At 60.5% G+C, this 13,316-nt stretch overlaps 1 protein-coding gene across 6 annotated transcripts in view; it reads left to right on the top strand.

The window, feature by feature from the left end:
• Nucleotides 1-13,316, top strand: part of RAI1 (retinoic acid induced 1) — a 103,745-nt gene that overhangs the window by 82,641 nt on the left and 7,788 nt on the right. For all 6 annotated transcript variants that reach the window (XM_070479233.1, XM_070479237.1, XM_070479236.1 and 3 more), the window contains one exon: nucleotides 7,472-12,998. In XM_070479233.1, the coding sequence (XP_070335334.1) occupies nucleotides 7,488-12,998 (5,511 nt within the window). In that variant the 5' untranslated portion in view covers nucleotides 7,472-7,487. The remainder of the gene's footprint in view (nucleotides 1-7,471; nucleotides 12,999-13,316) is intronic.

The following is a 13,316-nucleotide window of genomic DNA, read 5'->3' as shown; positions in this document are numbered from 1 at the left end:
GTCTAGTTGATTTATAATGTGTTAATTTCTGTTTTACAGCAAAGTGATTCAGTTATACATATATCTATTTTTCAGATTCTTTTTCATTCTGGTTTATCACAAGATATTGAATACGGTTCCCTGTGTTCTACAGGAGAACCTTTGATTATCTATCCTATATGTGATAGTTTGCATCAGCTAATCCCAAACTCCCCATCCATTCCACCCTTACCTTTTGGCACCCACAAATCTGTTCTCTGTGAGTCTGTTTCTGTTCCATAGATATGTTCATTTTTGTCATATTTTAGATTCCACATATAAGTAATTTCATGTTGTATTTATCTTTCTCTTTCTGACTTACTTCACTTAGAATGATAATCTTGAGGTCCATCCATGTTGTTGCAGATGGCATTATTTCATTCTTTTTAATGACTGCATAGTATTCCATTGTGTATATGTATATATATATATATATATATATATATACATATACACATACCACACCACCTTTATCCTTCATCTGCCGATGGACATCTAGGTTGTTTCCATGTCTTGACTGTTGTGAATAGGCTGCTATGATCATAGATAGGGGTGCATGTATCTTTTTTAACTAGAGTTTCCGTCTTTTCCAGATATATGCCCAGGAGTGGGATTGCTGGATCGAATGGTAATTCTGTTTTTAGTTTCTTGAGCAGCCTCCATACAATTCTCCACAGTGGCTGCACCAATTTACATTCCCACCAACAGTGTAGGAGGGTTCCCTTTTCTCCACACCCTCTACGGCATTTGTTATTTGTAGACTTCTTAAATGATGGCCATTCTGATGAGTGTGAGGTGGTATTGTACCTCATTGTCATTTTGATTTGCATTTTTCTGATAATTAGCAATGATGAGCCTCTTTCCATGTGCCTGTCAACCATCTGTAGGTCTTCTTTGGAGAAATGTCTATTTAGCTCTTCTGCCCAGATGATATTTTTTTAAAATGAGAGATTCTTCTTTCTATGAAACACTCAAAGGCTCTGGCACCTTGGGTCCTGCATCCCACAGGCGGCAGTCAGCTGGAGCAGCTTCCCTCCCTCCTCACCTGCGCCCTTCACAGGTGCACTTTCTGCCACCCCCCAGGGAGATCTTTGTCAAATGAGTGAGGAGGTGCAGCCACAAGCCCCTCATCCCCACCCAAGTGTGCTCTGTACCTGTACTCAGCCTTGTTCTGGATATTTTCATACTGTGACACTTTATGTATTTATTTATTTTTAAACAATTAGATATTGGATTTTGTTTTATTAACTGGCAGCATCTGAGATCTTAGTTCCCCTACCAAGTATCGACCCTGTGCTCCCTGCAGTAGAATGGTGGAGTCTTAACCACTGGACCAGCAGGAAAGTCCCATGTGACATTTTTAAACAATATACATTCAACAATTATTATTCAGTCGTGTCTGACTCTTTGTAGCCCCATGGGCTGTAGTCCGCCAGGCTCCTCTGCGCATGGGATTCTTCAAGCAAGGATGCTAGAGTGGGTTGTCATTTCCTTCTCCAGGGGATCTTCCCGACCCAGGGATGGAAACCACATCTCTTGTGTCTCCTGCATTGGCAGGTGGGTTCTTCACCACTAATGCCATTCGCAAAGCCCTTACTTGGGATATGGGTGCAAACAAAACAGGCAAAATCGCTGCTCTCATGGAACTTCCTTTCTAAAGAGGAGAGGCAAAAGTGAAGCCAGCCAGCCGTGTGGCTAGTTACCTTAGAGAAGAGGGGGTGGTATAGGGGAGATGGAGTGTGAGTTTCAAACACAGTGGTGAGGGTCGGCCACCTGAGACGGTCACATGAGCAAAGGCTTGCAGCCCAGGAGCCAGAGGAGCCATGGAGATTCTTGAGCATGGTCTTCCCAGCAGAGGAAAGGCCGTGCAAAGGCCCCGAGGCCTGGGGAGATGCTGGACTGGCTGCCAGTTCAGTCCTTTGGTACTTGCTCTTCCTCAGGAGATCACAGTTGTTGGGGCACACAGAGTGAGGGGACAAGACTGGAGTGAGAGGTGAGGCTCTCTCCTTGCCTTCTTTGGCTCCCCTGAAAGCCAGTGGACAGACTCTTTGGCATCTGTAACATGCAGCCACCTGCAAGATCAGCAGTGCATGGGGCAGCTGGGGAGCCCCCGACACCAGCCTCTGGACCAGCCCCTTGTACTTGAGTGCATGGGTGACTGACCCTGGCCCTCATAGCTGTCTGCATCCCAGCACCACCCCGTTTCTTTTCCTCATTTTGACAGAGTTGGGGAAAAGGGGTCGCTTTTTGTTGAGTGGTGGATAAAATGATGCAAAAGCAGCCGCTATCTACAGGAGACCAATGGGTATGGAGCCCCCCTCGCCAACTGTCTCCTCCCCCCAGAGGGCTCCAGGAGGCCAGCAACACAGTGGCGCTGACCCCTTCCTGCTGCACCACACCTCACGGCGGGGAGGTGGCTGGGCCATCTGCCTGTCACCCCTGGACCATGGGCCCCTCCAGCCCAGCTGACCTAGGTCTCTGGACCTTCTGGCCCTCACATCCCAGAAGCTGCACCAGGGGCGGGGTCAGCAAGCATGGCTTTAGAAGTCGGAACGGAGCTGAGAGCTTAGCTTTGCGGCCTGTGGGCTGGCTGTGGGAATTCAGCAGGTTACTCCTGAAAGTGGGGTCATGGCTGCCTTCCTGGGCGGGGTGCCTTAGGGAACTAACAGAGCAGCAGGCCCACAGGCAGTGCCCCGAAGTGCCCAGGATAGTGGAGTGCTCAGATGGGGCACCACATCCTCCTGGTGGGTGGACCCCAAGGGGAGGCTCTGGTCTGGTGGCCTAGTATGTCTTAGCTGCTCCGCCGGGGGCGTCCTTGGAGGAGGCAGCTTGGTGGGCTTCAGGAAGCACTTTCCAAACATCTGCGGAGTCCAGAAGACCCACCCTCCCATTCCAACATCCTTCAAAGAGCCCACTTCCCGGGGACCCCAGCCTCAGCAAAGCAGCCTGGCTGTCTGCCTGCCTCTCGGGCCTATAGAGTGGCGTGTCGGACCTGAGGGGCTTTCCCTTGGGTGCTGGTGAGCAAGGAGGGCTGCACAGCATTTATGGGTGTGTTGCGCACACACAGGGGGCGGAGGGGCTGCCTTGTCTCTGTAATTCCTTTTGCCCCTGGATGGGCCCCTCTGCCCCAAGCAGACCTCCCCCAGTGGCTGACCCAAGGGCCCTCCCTGTCCCAGAGGCCTGGGGGCACTGGGCTCTCTTGTCTTGGGGCCTCCTTGGAAACTCATTCCGCCCCCGCCCCCCCCATTCAAGCCAAGCCCTTGGGACTCAAAATAGACCCCACAGAATAGCTGTAAGTTTGACTAGCAGCTGATGGTTTTAATCAAGGTGTCCTGTTCACAGTGTTCATCACCTACAATTCAGAGGGAGGCCCAAGGTGGTCCCACCAGCTCTGATCTTCTTGGGACACCCCCACCCCCAGCCTCCTGGTTCCCAGGTCTTGAGGGGGTTGGGTTTTAAAGCTTTTCCCCTGCAGCTACAGCTCAGAAAACCAGGTCACAAAACCACCCTGGGTCAGCAGGTGGGATGCGCCTGCAGCCCCAGAGCCCGCTGGGGTACAGAAGCTCCTTTCTCGCCCCCCCCCTCCCTCCCCAGCCCAGCGGAGCTGCAGTATGCTCCTGCCTACGCTGTCAGGCCCATCTCCCTAACCTGAAGCCTGCCCCTGGGGGCTGAAGAGGCCGTGCACCCAGTGAGTTCTCTCTGGGGCTGCACATGGCACAACAGGCAGCCAAGAGTGGACTCCCTATGGTGGGGCGGGCCTGAGCCGGCTTCTGGGGCCTCAGGTTGCAGAGGGGACGTTGGAACCCCTTTTCCTCGTCGTGCTCCAGGGGGCCTTCTTCTAAAGTGGGACTTCTCAGTGAGGGCCGTCCACACTGCTGCAGGGTCCATCTGAAAGAACTTCCTGTGGGTGGCTCAGTGGCAGGTCCTGGCTTTTCTGAGCCTCCCATTCTCTGTAACAGGGCAGGAGGGTCAAAGCAGTGAGTATGCAGAAGGGGGGAGCAGGCCCCATGGCCAAGGCTGCCCCTGCCCCCCTGGGCCCCAGAGTGCCTGCAGGGGGACCACAGAGACTTCTGCTCTTTGCCAGAAAGAAGGGCTGAGCCCTGGCTCACCTGCTACCAAACACCTTTGGGGGCTGCTGGTCTTGTGTCTGGGGTGGGCTCTGGGGCTCATCACATCCCTTTGCAGGGCAGGGAGACCCGTCGCTGAGGTAGAGAAGCCCTGGGGCATGGGGTGGGCAGGCCAGCTTGCAGGAGTCACCACGGGAGGTGATCTGGAGCTCAGGACTGACTTTCTCCCTCCCTCCTTTTCCCTCTTCCTTTGCTTCCCATTTGGCTAGAATTTCAGAGTTGTGCCTTGACCTAGTGTCTGGGAGAAGGGGGAGGGGAAGCAGGGATGGGGAGGCCGGGCTGGACTGGGAGTGGAGTGTTGGCGGGTGCTCCCCTGACCCCCAGCTGGTGCCCTCCTAACCCCCTCCTTCCCTCCCAGGTTCGGAGGTCACCATCTACCTCCTGATGCTGCCCACCCCAGCTCTCCGCCTGCCTCTTTCCCTCCTGTCCTTTGCTGGTGCTTTTGAAAAGTAATCATAATCACAATAATTAATAACAACAGAGCCCGTGTCGGCCCAAGACGGCTTTTAAAGAGGCCGAGCCCCACTTTCTCCCAGTGATGCTGGTGGGACAGGGCCTGGTGGCAGCCTTTGTTCCTACACGGATGGGGGGGCCCACCGGGGGGGCCCACCCCTGCCAGGCTGGGGGTTGGTGCTGCCCACCCCTGCCAGGCTGGGGGTTGGTGCTGGGGTGAGCGTTCTGCTGCCTTCTCCATCAGGCGTGGGGCTTCTCATATTTTAATTGAACTGTCTTTTTTTCGAGATAGATGCTCTCACCACATCCAGCTGCTCCTGTGTATCGGAAAACCCACTGTAACACAGCTCGACGACATTAAAAGATGCGGCAGCTGGACTGGTTAAACAGGGAGGGGGCGCTGGTCAGAGCACACTCTCTTTTTAAATAATGTTTCTGGTAATGCATTTTGGGGGAATGTGAAAAAAGTATATTAAAAAAAGCTGTAGAAATGTTAATGATATCCACAGGACACTCAGCGGGAAATGAGCGCGATCTGGGACTAATAAAAGCCGGGATGTAATTTGTGCAGATAGACGAGGCGAAGCCTCCTGAGCCAGCCTGAGTGTGCGAGTTCCGGGCTTGTAATGTGGCCGGGGAGGGCGGAGCAGGGCCCAGGGGCCCAGCTGACCCTGCCTGCCCGCGGGGGACACCTTGAGTAGCGGCACCTCCACCTGCCTCTGACAGCCTGGGCAGCGGGGGGCCGCCCGCGAGTGCTGCCCGAGGATGGCAGGGGGCACCTGCCTGGGAGGTCGGTGTGGGGGCCCTGGGGCTGCCCACCTGCAGGAGCTGCCCGTTAGAACCAGCACTGCCTCCAGCTCTGGGTCACAGCAGGCACTCCTGTCGTGTTTGATCCAAGCCGCGGGATGGACTGAAGTGGGTCAGAGGGGGGCTTCCACATCAGGGCGCCTGTGATGAGCCAGGGAGAGGCCATGGCCGTGGGGCTGGCCCTGGAGTGGGCTGTGGGGCCCTGCGGTGGGCTTGGGGCCCTGGGGCTGAACCAGCCAGCCGCCAAGGGCAGGGAGGGGCCTGGGCTGGGCTGATGGGGCTCCTTGGGGCCGTCCTGGACCTACCCTGGGCTGGACCTACTCAACTCGGGCCCCTCACAGGTCAGCCGCCCCCCGACCCCCACAACTGCATGAGGAGGTGGGAGCTGGGTGAAGAAGGGGTGACCGAGACCCCTAGGGGAATGCCTCTTCCCTTTCACATCTGCGTGTCTGCCCCCCTTCTCTGTGCCCCCTTATTTTCCATGCCTCACACAGCCCTGGAGGCTCGGAGCACACGCCAGGCCACCCCTTCCTCTTGGGTTTGGAACTGGCCCTGAAAAGTCCCCTGTGCCCTTCTGGGGGCCTGGGCCCTGCAGGTGAGCGAGGTGTGGATAAACCCAGCGGCCAGGACACAGGCTGCCACCAGCCCTCGCTCTGTCTCCCCGAGCCAGGGTGTCCTTGCTCCTTCCTCCCTCCTCGAAGGGTCTTGGGGGAGGGGAGGGGGCCACTAGCCTGGACGCTACAGCCGGCCTGTTATGTGACCCCATTGTTCTGCCCTGAAGGGCCTCCCCCAGCCCCACCCCCACCTGAGGTCATTTCCTGACCCAGGATCTTGCTTTGGTGCAGGTTGGACCCCTTGAGTGCCCGGCCCTGAAAATCAGAAACAGATGGGCTCTTGGCCTGGCCCTGACCTGGTGCAGGCGGGCGGGGCTGACCTGGAGGCCCAGGCGCCTCAGGCAGAGGGACTGCAGCTCTGCCCCATCGCTGCCTCATCAGGGCTGCGCAGCCTGTTTGTGTGCCTGTGACACTAACACAGGAGGCAGGGCCACCGCCCGCACTCCTGGGAGGGACAGCTTATGCCCACAGTGGCTTGGCGGCCCCTTGTCAGCGTCTGCCAGACGGAGCAGACAGCTTCCAGAGGGCATAGCATTGATGGAGAACGGCAGTGTGTGTGTGTGTGCAGTGATGGAGAAGGTGTGTGTGTCTGATGATAGACAAGGGGAATGTGTGTGTGCAGTGATGGAGAAGAGGTGTGTGTGTGTGTGTGATGGAGAAGGTATGTGTGTAACAAGCACGGGGAGTGTGTGTGTGCAGTGATGAAGGTGTGTATGTGTGTGTGCAGTGATGGAGGTGTGTGTGTCTGATGATAGACAAGGAGAATGTGTGTGTAGTGATGGAGAAGGGGTGTGTGGGTGTGTGTGTGTAAGGATAGACAAGGGGAATGTGTGTGTGATGGAGAAGGTGTGTGCGTGTGTGTGTAATAGACAAGGGGATTGTGTGTATGCAGTGATGAAGAAGGTGTGCAGTGATGGAGAAGGGGTGTGTGTGGGTGTGTGCGCGCGCGCACACGCACGTGTGCTCACATGTGCAGACTCCAGGCCTCTGAGTGGTTTCTGGGGCAGGGCAGGCCATCCCCCGTGCCATGCACACACACACACAGGCACACACATACACACACGCACGAGCTGGGTCACGCCTGAACACTGCTGCGCTGGGGCTAGATTACCGGATCCAGCAGCCCCAGGGGACAGGGGAGCGGGAATGGCTAAATGATTCTGAGCCGGCGGGGAGGGGGAGGGGGAACTGGTGGCAGGAGGGGGGGCAGCTCCCCAGTGGCCTGGCGCTGGGCAGCCAGGCTGCACCTCCCTGTCCCCATCAGAGCGGGAATTACAGAGCACGCGGCCCTGACACAGAAGTTGTCAATATGTGCACAGCTGGTGGGGCGGCTGCAGGAGGGGGCAGGGCGGGAGGGGGCTGGCTTTCCAAGGGAAGGAAATGGCCCGTCTGAACCCCACCCGCTCTGCCCTCCTCTCCCCGCCCTCCCTCTCACCCTTTCTCTTTTCACAGATAACCAGCCCAAGTCATGCAGTCTTTTCGAGAAAGGTGTGGTTTCCATGGCAAACAGCAGACCTACCAGCAGACCTCACAGGAGACGTCGCGCCTGGAGAACTATAGGCAGCCAAGTCAGGCTGGGCTGAGCTGCGACCGGCAGCGTCTGCTGACCAAGGACTACTACGGCCCGCAGCCCTTCCCTGGCTACGAGGGCGGCGCAGGCACGCCCGCCACCGCGCGTGCTGGCAAAGGCCTGTCCTCGCCGCAGGCCCCGCCAGGGAGGCCAGCCTTCGCAGGCTACACTGTCCAGGACGGCAGCCCCTACCCAGGCCGCTACTCAGGCGAGGAGGGCCTGCAGGCCTGGGGGGGCCCCCAGCCACCCCCTCCTCAGCCGCAGCCCCTGCCAGGCGGGGTGGGCAAATATGACGAGAACCTGATGAAAAAGACGGTGGTGCCCCCCAGTCGGCAGTACCCTGAGCAGGGTGCCCAGCTGCCCTTCCGGACTCACGCCCTCCACGTCCAGCAGCAGCTGCCGCAGCCCCCGCCATCCCTGGCATACCCTAAGCTCCAGAGGCAGAAACCCCAGAGTGACCTTGCCTCCCCCCTGCCCTTCCCCCAGGGCGGCCACTTCCCCCAGCAGTCCCAGTCCTTCCCCGCCTCCTCTACCTACTCCTCCAGTGGCCAGGCTGGCGGGCAGGGGGCCCACTCCTACAAGAGCTGCACGGCCCCCTCCGCCCAGCCCCATGACAGGCCGCTGACCGCCAACGCCAGCCTGGCCCCCAGCCAGCGGGTCCCGAACCTTCACGCCTACCAGTCCAGCCGCCTCAGCTATGACACACAGAAGCAGCAGCAGCAGCAGCAGGCCCTCCAGAGCCGTCACCATGCCCAGGAAAGCCTGCACTACCAAAACCTCGCCAAGTACCAACACTATGGGCAGCAAGGCCCAGGTTACTGTCAGCCGGATGCAACCGTCAGGACCCCAGAGCAGTACTACCAGACCTTCAGCCCCGGCTCTGGCCACTCACCTGCCCGCTCCGTGGGCCGCTCACCCTCCTACAGCTCCACCCCGTCGCCACTGATGCCCAACCTGGAGAACTTTCCCTACAACCAGCAGCCACTCGGCCCTGGGACCTTCCCCGCCGGCCTCACCGACCACAGCCACTTCATGCCCCTGCTCAACCCCTCCCCGACGGATGCTGCTGGCTCTGTGGATACCCAGGCCGCCAACTGCAAGGTCCTGCAGAAGGACAAGCTTCCTGAGAGCCTGCTGTCAGACCTCAGCCTGCATAGCCTCACGGCCCTGACCTCCCAGGTGGAGAACATCTCTAACACCGTGCAACAGCTGCTGCTGTCCAAGGCGGCCGGGCCTCAGAAGAAGAGCCTCAAGAGCCTGGTGGCCCGGACCCCGGAGCAGCACAAAAGCCAGCACTGCAGCCCTGAGGGCAGCGGCTACTCGGCCGAGCCAGCGGGCACACCGCTATCGGAGCCACTGAGCAGCACACCGCAGTCCACGCACGCTGAGCCACCTGAGGCTGATTACCTGAGCGGCTCTGAGGACCCGCTGGAGCGCAGCTTCCTCTACTGCAGCCAGGCCCGCGGCAGCCCCGCCAGGGTCCACGGCGGCTCCAAGGCCAAGCCCGAGTCCGTGTCCACCTGCTCCGTGACCTCGCCAGACGACATGTCCACCAAGTCTGATGACTCCTTCCAGAGCCTGCACGGCAGCCTGCCCCTCGATAGCTTCTCCAAGCTTGTGGCCGGTGAGCGGGACTGCCCGCGACTGCTGCTCAGTGCCCTGGCACAGGAGGACTTGGCCTCTGAGATCCTGGGACTGCAGGAGGCCATCAGCGAGAAGGCCGATAAGGCCTGGGCTGAGGCTCCGGGCCTGGCCAAAGATGCCAGCAAGCCGCCCTTCTCTCTGGAGAACCACAGCGCCTGCCTGGACCCTGTGGCCAAAGGTGCATGGTCACGGCCAGGGGAGCCAGAGGCCCTGCCTGAGGCCCTGCAGCTGGACAAGGGCAGCAGTGCCAAGGACTTCAGTCCAGGGCTATTTGAAGACCCCTCTGTGGGCTTTACCACCCCTGACCCCAAGAAGACAGCTGGTCCCCTCTCCTTCAGCGCCAAGCCCACCCTGGGGGCCACGGCCTCAGATCCCACCGTGGCTTTTGACTGCTTCCCAGACACGACCTCTGCCGGCTCCGCGGATGGTGCCCACCCCTTTGCCTGGCCCGAGGAGAACCTGGGGGATGCCTGTCCTCGGTGGGGGCTGCACCCCAGTGAGCTCACCAAGGGTCTAGAGCAGGGCGGAAAGGTCACGGACAGTGCCAGCCAGGAGGACGCCCGAGAGGCTTCGGCCTGCCTGGGCTTCCAGGAGGAGGCACCCCCTGGGGAGAAGGCTGCAGTGCCCCGGGACTCCCAGCAGGAGGCGGCGGGCGGGGTGAAGGAGGAGGCGGGCGGGCTGCTGCAGTGCCCCGAGGTGGGCAAGGCCGACCGCTGGCTGGAAGACAGCCGGCACTGCTGCTCGGCTGCCGACTTTGGGGACCTCCCACTGCTGCCGGCACCAGGCCGGAAGGAGGACCTGGAGGCCGAGGAGTACTCGTCCCTGTGCGAGCTCCTGGGCAGCCCCGAGCAGAGGCCAGGCCTGCAGGATGCGCTGTCGCCCAAGGCCACGCTGCTGTGTGGCAAGGAGGAAGTGGAGGAGGTGCTGGACCCCAAGGCCGGCTGGGGCTCCCCGTGCCCCCTCTCCGGGGACTCGGTCATCTTGCTGGGCCCCACCGTGGGTGCCGAGTCCAAGGTTCAGAGCTGGTTTGAGTCCTCCCTATCCCATATGAAGCCAGAGGAAGAGGGGCCCGAGGGGGTGCTGGCCCCAGGGGATTCTGCCGCCGTGACCCCAGAGGCCTCCCTGGCACAGAAGCCAAACAAGCCTGCTGTGCCCGAGGCCCCCATCGCCAAAAAAGAGCCCGTGCCTCGTGGCAAAAGCTTGCGGAGCCGACGGGTGCACCGGGGGCTGCCTGAGGCTGAGGACTCCCCGTGCAGGGCACCGGCGCTGCCCAAAGACCTGCTGCTCCCCGAATCATGCACGGGGCCCCCCCAGGGACAGATGGAGGGGGCGGGGGCCCCGGGCCGGGGGATCTCAGAAGGACTTCCCAGGATGTGCACCCGCTCCTTCACGGCCTTGAGCGAGCCCCGCACACCCGGACCCCCAGGCCTGCCCACCACTCCTGCCCCTCCAGACAAGCTGGGGGGCAAGCAGCGAGCCGCCTTCAAGTCAGGCAAGCGGGTGGGGAAGCCCTCCCCAAAGGCTGCATCCAGCCCCAGCAACCCGGCCGCCCTGCCTGTGGCCTCTGACAGCAGCCCCATGGGCTCCAAGACCAAGGAGACAGACTCACTGGATGCACCGGGCAAAGACCAACGGTCCATGATCCTGCGGTCCCGCAGCAGGGCCCAGGAGGCCTTCCACTCCAAGCGCAGACGGCCCTCGGAGAGCCGACTGCCAAACTGCCGCGCCACCAAGAAGCTCCTTGCCAACAACCACCTGCCCGCCACCTTCAAGGTCACTAGCAGCCCCCAGAAGGAGGGGAGGGCGGGCCAGCGGGCGAGAGTTCCCAAGCCTGGTGCCAGCGGCAAGCTCTCAGATCGACCCCTCCATGCCCTCAAAAGGAAGTCAGCCTTCATGGCTCCTGTCCCCACCAAGAAGCGCAACCTGGTCTTACGCAGTGGTGGCCTTGGGGGAGACGTGAAGGAGGAGGGGGCCGAGGGCTCCCCCACCCTCTTCAAGAGGATGACGTCTCCCAAGAAGGCGAAACCCACCAAGGGCAATGGTGAGCCCACAGCGAAGCCACCACCCCTGGAGACCCCAGACACCAGCCTGAAGCTGGCCTCACGGGCGTCCTTCCAGGGGGCCATGAAGACCAAGGTGCTGCCACCCCGGAAAGGCCGGGGCTTGAAGCTAGAGGCCATTGTGCAGAAGATCACCTCGCCCAGCCTGAAGAAGTTTGCATGCAGAGCCCCAGGGGCCCCTCCCGGGAATCCTGTGAGCCCATCTCTCCCCGAGAAGGAACGTGGGCTCAAGAGCACTGGGGGCAGCCTTCTGGGGACAGAGGAAGGTCTCTTAAATGTGAGTCCCGGGCAGAAGTTCCCGGCAGCTCTGGGGGCTGAGCCGTTGTGCAGAAATCCGACCAATAGATCCTTAAAAGGCAAACTCGTGAACAGTAAGAAACTGTCCTTGACCGATGGTTTCAAAACGGAGGCCTTCACGTCCCCAGAGGCCCTGCTGCCCGGGGGCACTGCCCTGGCGCCTAAGAAGAGAAGCCGGAAAGGCAGAGCTGGGGCTCTTGGACTCCCCAAAGGCTCCCTGGAGAAAAGGCCCCACCTCGGCCCAGCTCTGCTGCTGACTCCCCGAGACAGGGCCAATGGCACGCAGGGGGCCAGTGAGGACAGCTCTGGCGTAGGAGGCAAGAAGCCAAAGACGGAGGAGCTGGGCCTGGCTGCCCAGCCCCCAGAGGGCCGGCCCTGCCAGCCCCAGACAAGGGCACAGAAACAGCCAGGCCATGCCAACTACAGCAGCTATTCCAAGCGGAAGCGCCTCACACGGGGCCGGGCCAAGAGCACCACCTCCTCACCCTGTAAGGGGCGTGCTAAGCGGCGGCGGCAGCAGCAGGTGCTGCCCCTGGATCCCGCCGAGCCTGAAATCCGCCTCAAGTACATTTCCTCCTGCAAGCGGCTGCGGGCAGACAGCCGCACTCCTGCCTTCTCGCCCTTCGTGCGGGTAGAGAAGCGGGGTGCGTTCACCACTGTTTGCACTGTTGTCAACTCCCCCGGAGAGGAGCCCCAGCCCCAGAGGAAGCCTTCCTCTTCCTCCTCCTCCTCGTCCTGCTCCTTCTCCTTGGATGCGGCCGGGGCCTCCCTAGCCACGCTCCCTGGAGGCTCTGTCCCACAGCCTCGGCCCTCCCTGCCCCTCTCCTCCACCATGCACCTGGGGCCCGTGGTTTCCAAGGCCCTGAGTACCTCTTGCCTTGTTTGCTGCCTCTGCCAAAACCCGGCCAACTTCAAGGACCTTGGGGACCTCTGTGGGCCCTACTACCCTGAACACTGCCTCCCCAAAAAGAAGCCAAAACTCAAGGAGAAGGTGCGGCTGGAGGGCACCTGTGAGGAGGCCTCGCTGCCTCTTGAGAGGACACTCAAAGGCCTCGAGTGCCCAGCTGCTGCGTCTGCTGCTGCCACCACCACCACCGGGAAGCCCCCCAGGCCTGATGGCCCAGCTGATCCGGCCAAGCAGGGCTCTCTGCGCACTAGTGCCCGGGGCCTGTCCCGGCGGCTGCAGAGTTGCTACTGCTGTGACGGTCGGGGGGATGGCAGTGAGGAGGCAGCCCCAGCCGACAAGAGCCGTAAGCACGAGTGCAGCAAGGAGCCGCCGGCCGAGCCTGGCGGGGACACCCAGGAGCACTGGGTGCATGAGGCCTGCGCCGTGTGGACAGGCGGGGTCTACCTGGTGGCCGGGAAGCTCTTTGGGCTACAGGAGGCCATGAAGGTGGCCCTGGACATGGTAAGAGGCCAGTACCGCCGGGTGGGGTCCTCGGGTTCTGCAGGCAGCCAGGCAGGCCTTTCCAGTGCTGTGGTGTGAGCCAAACAGACCAAGTCACAGAGTCCGGGGGCTTAGCCAGAGAGTGGAGGCACCCCCGGGCCAAGGCAGGACACAATTGCCCACCCTGTCCTAGACCTCCCTGCTGCCCACTCAGCCCGTACCCACCACACACTCAACTGACCTCTTCCAGCTGCAGCCCTTGCACCCTCCTGACACCCGTCTCCAGTAATCAGCTGGACACTGAGTCCCCAGATGACAAGGGGCCTCAGAACTGCCTGC

The sequence above is a fragment of the Odocoileus virginianus genome, chromosome 17, assembly GCF_023699985.2.
Source record: "Odocoileus virginianus isolate 20LAN1187 ecotype Illinois chromosome 17, Ovbor_1.2, whole genome shotgun sequence".
Taxonomy (NCBI): Eukaryota; Metazoa; Chordata; class Mammalia; order Artiodactyla; family Cervidae; genus Odocoileus; species Odocoileus virginianus.
This window is presented reverse-complemented; position numbering and strand designations above follow the sequence as displayed.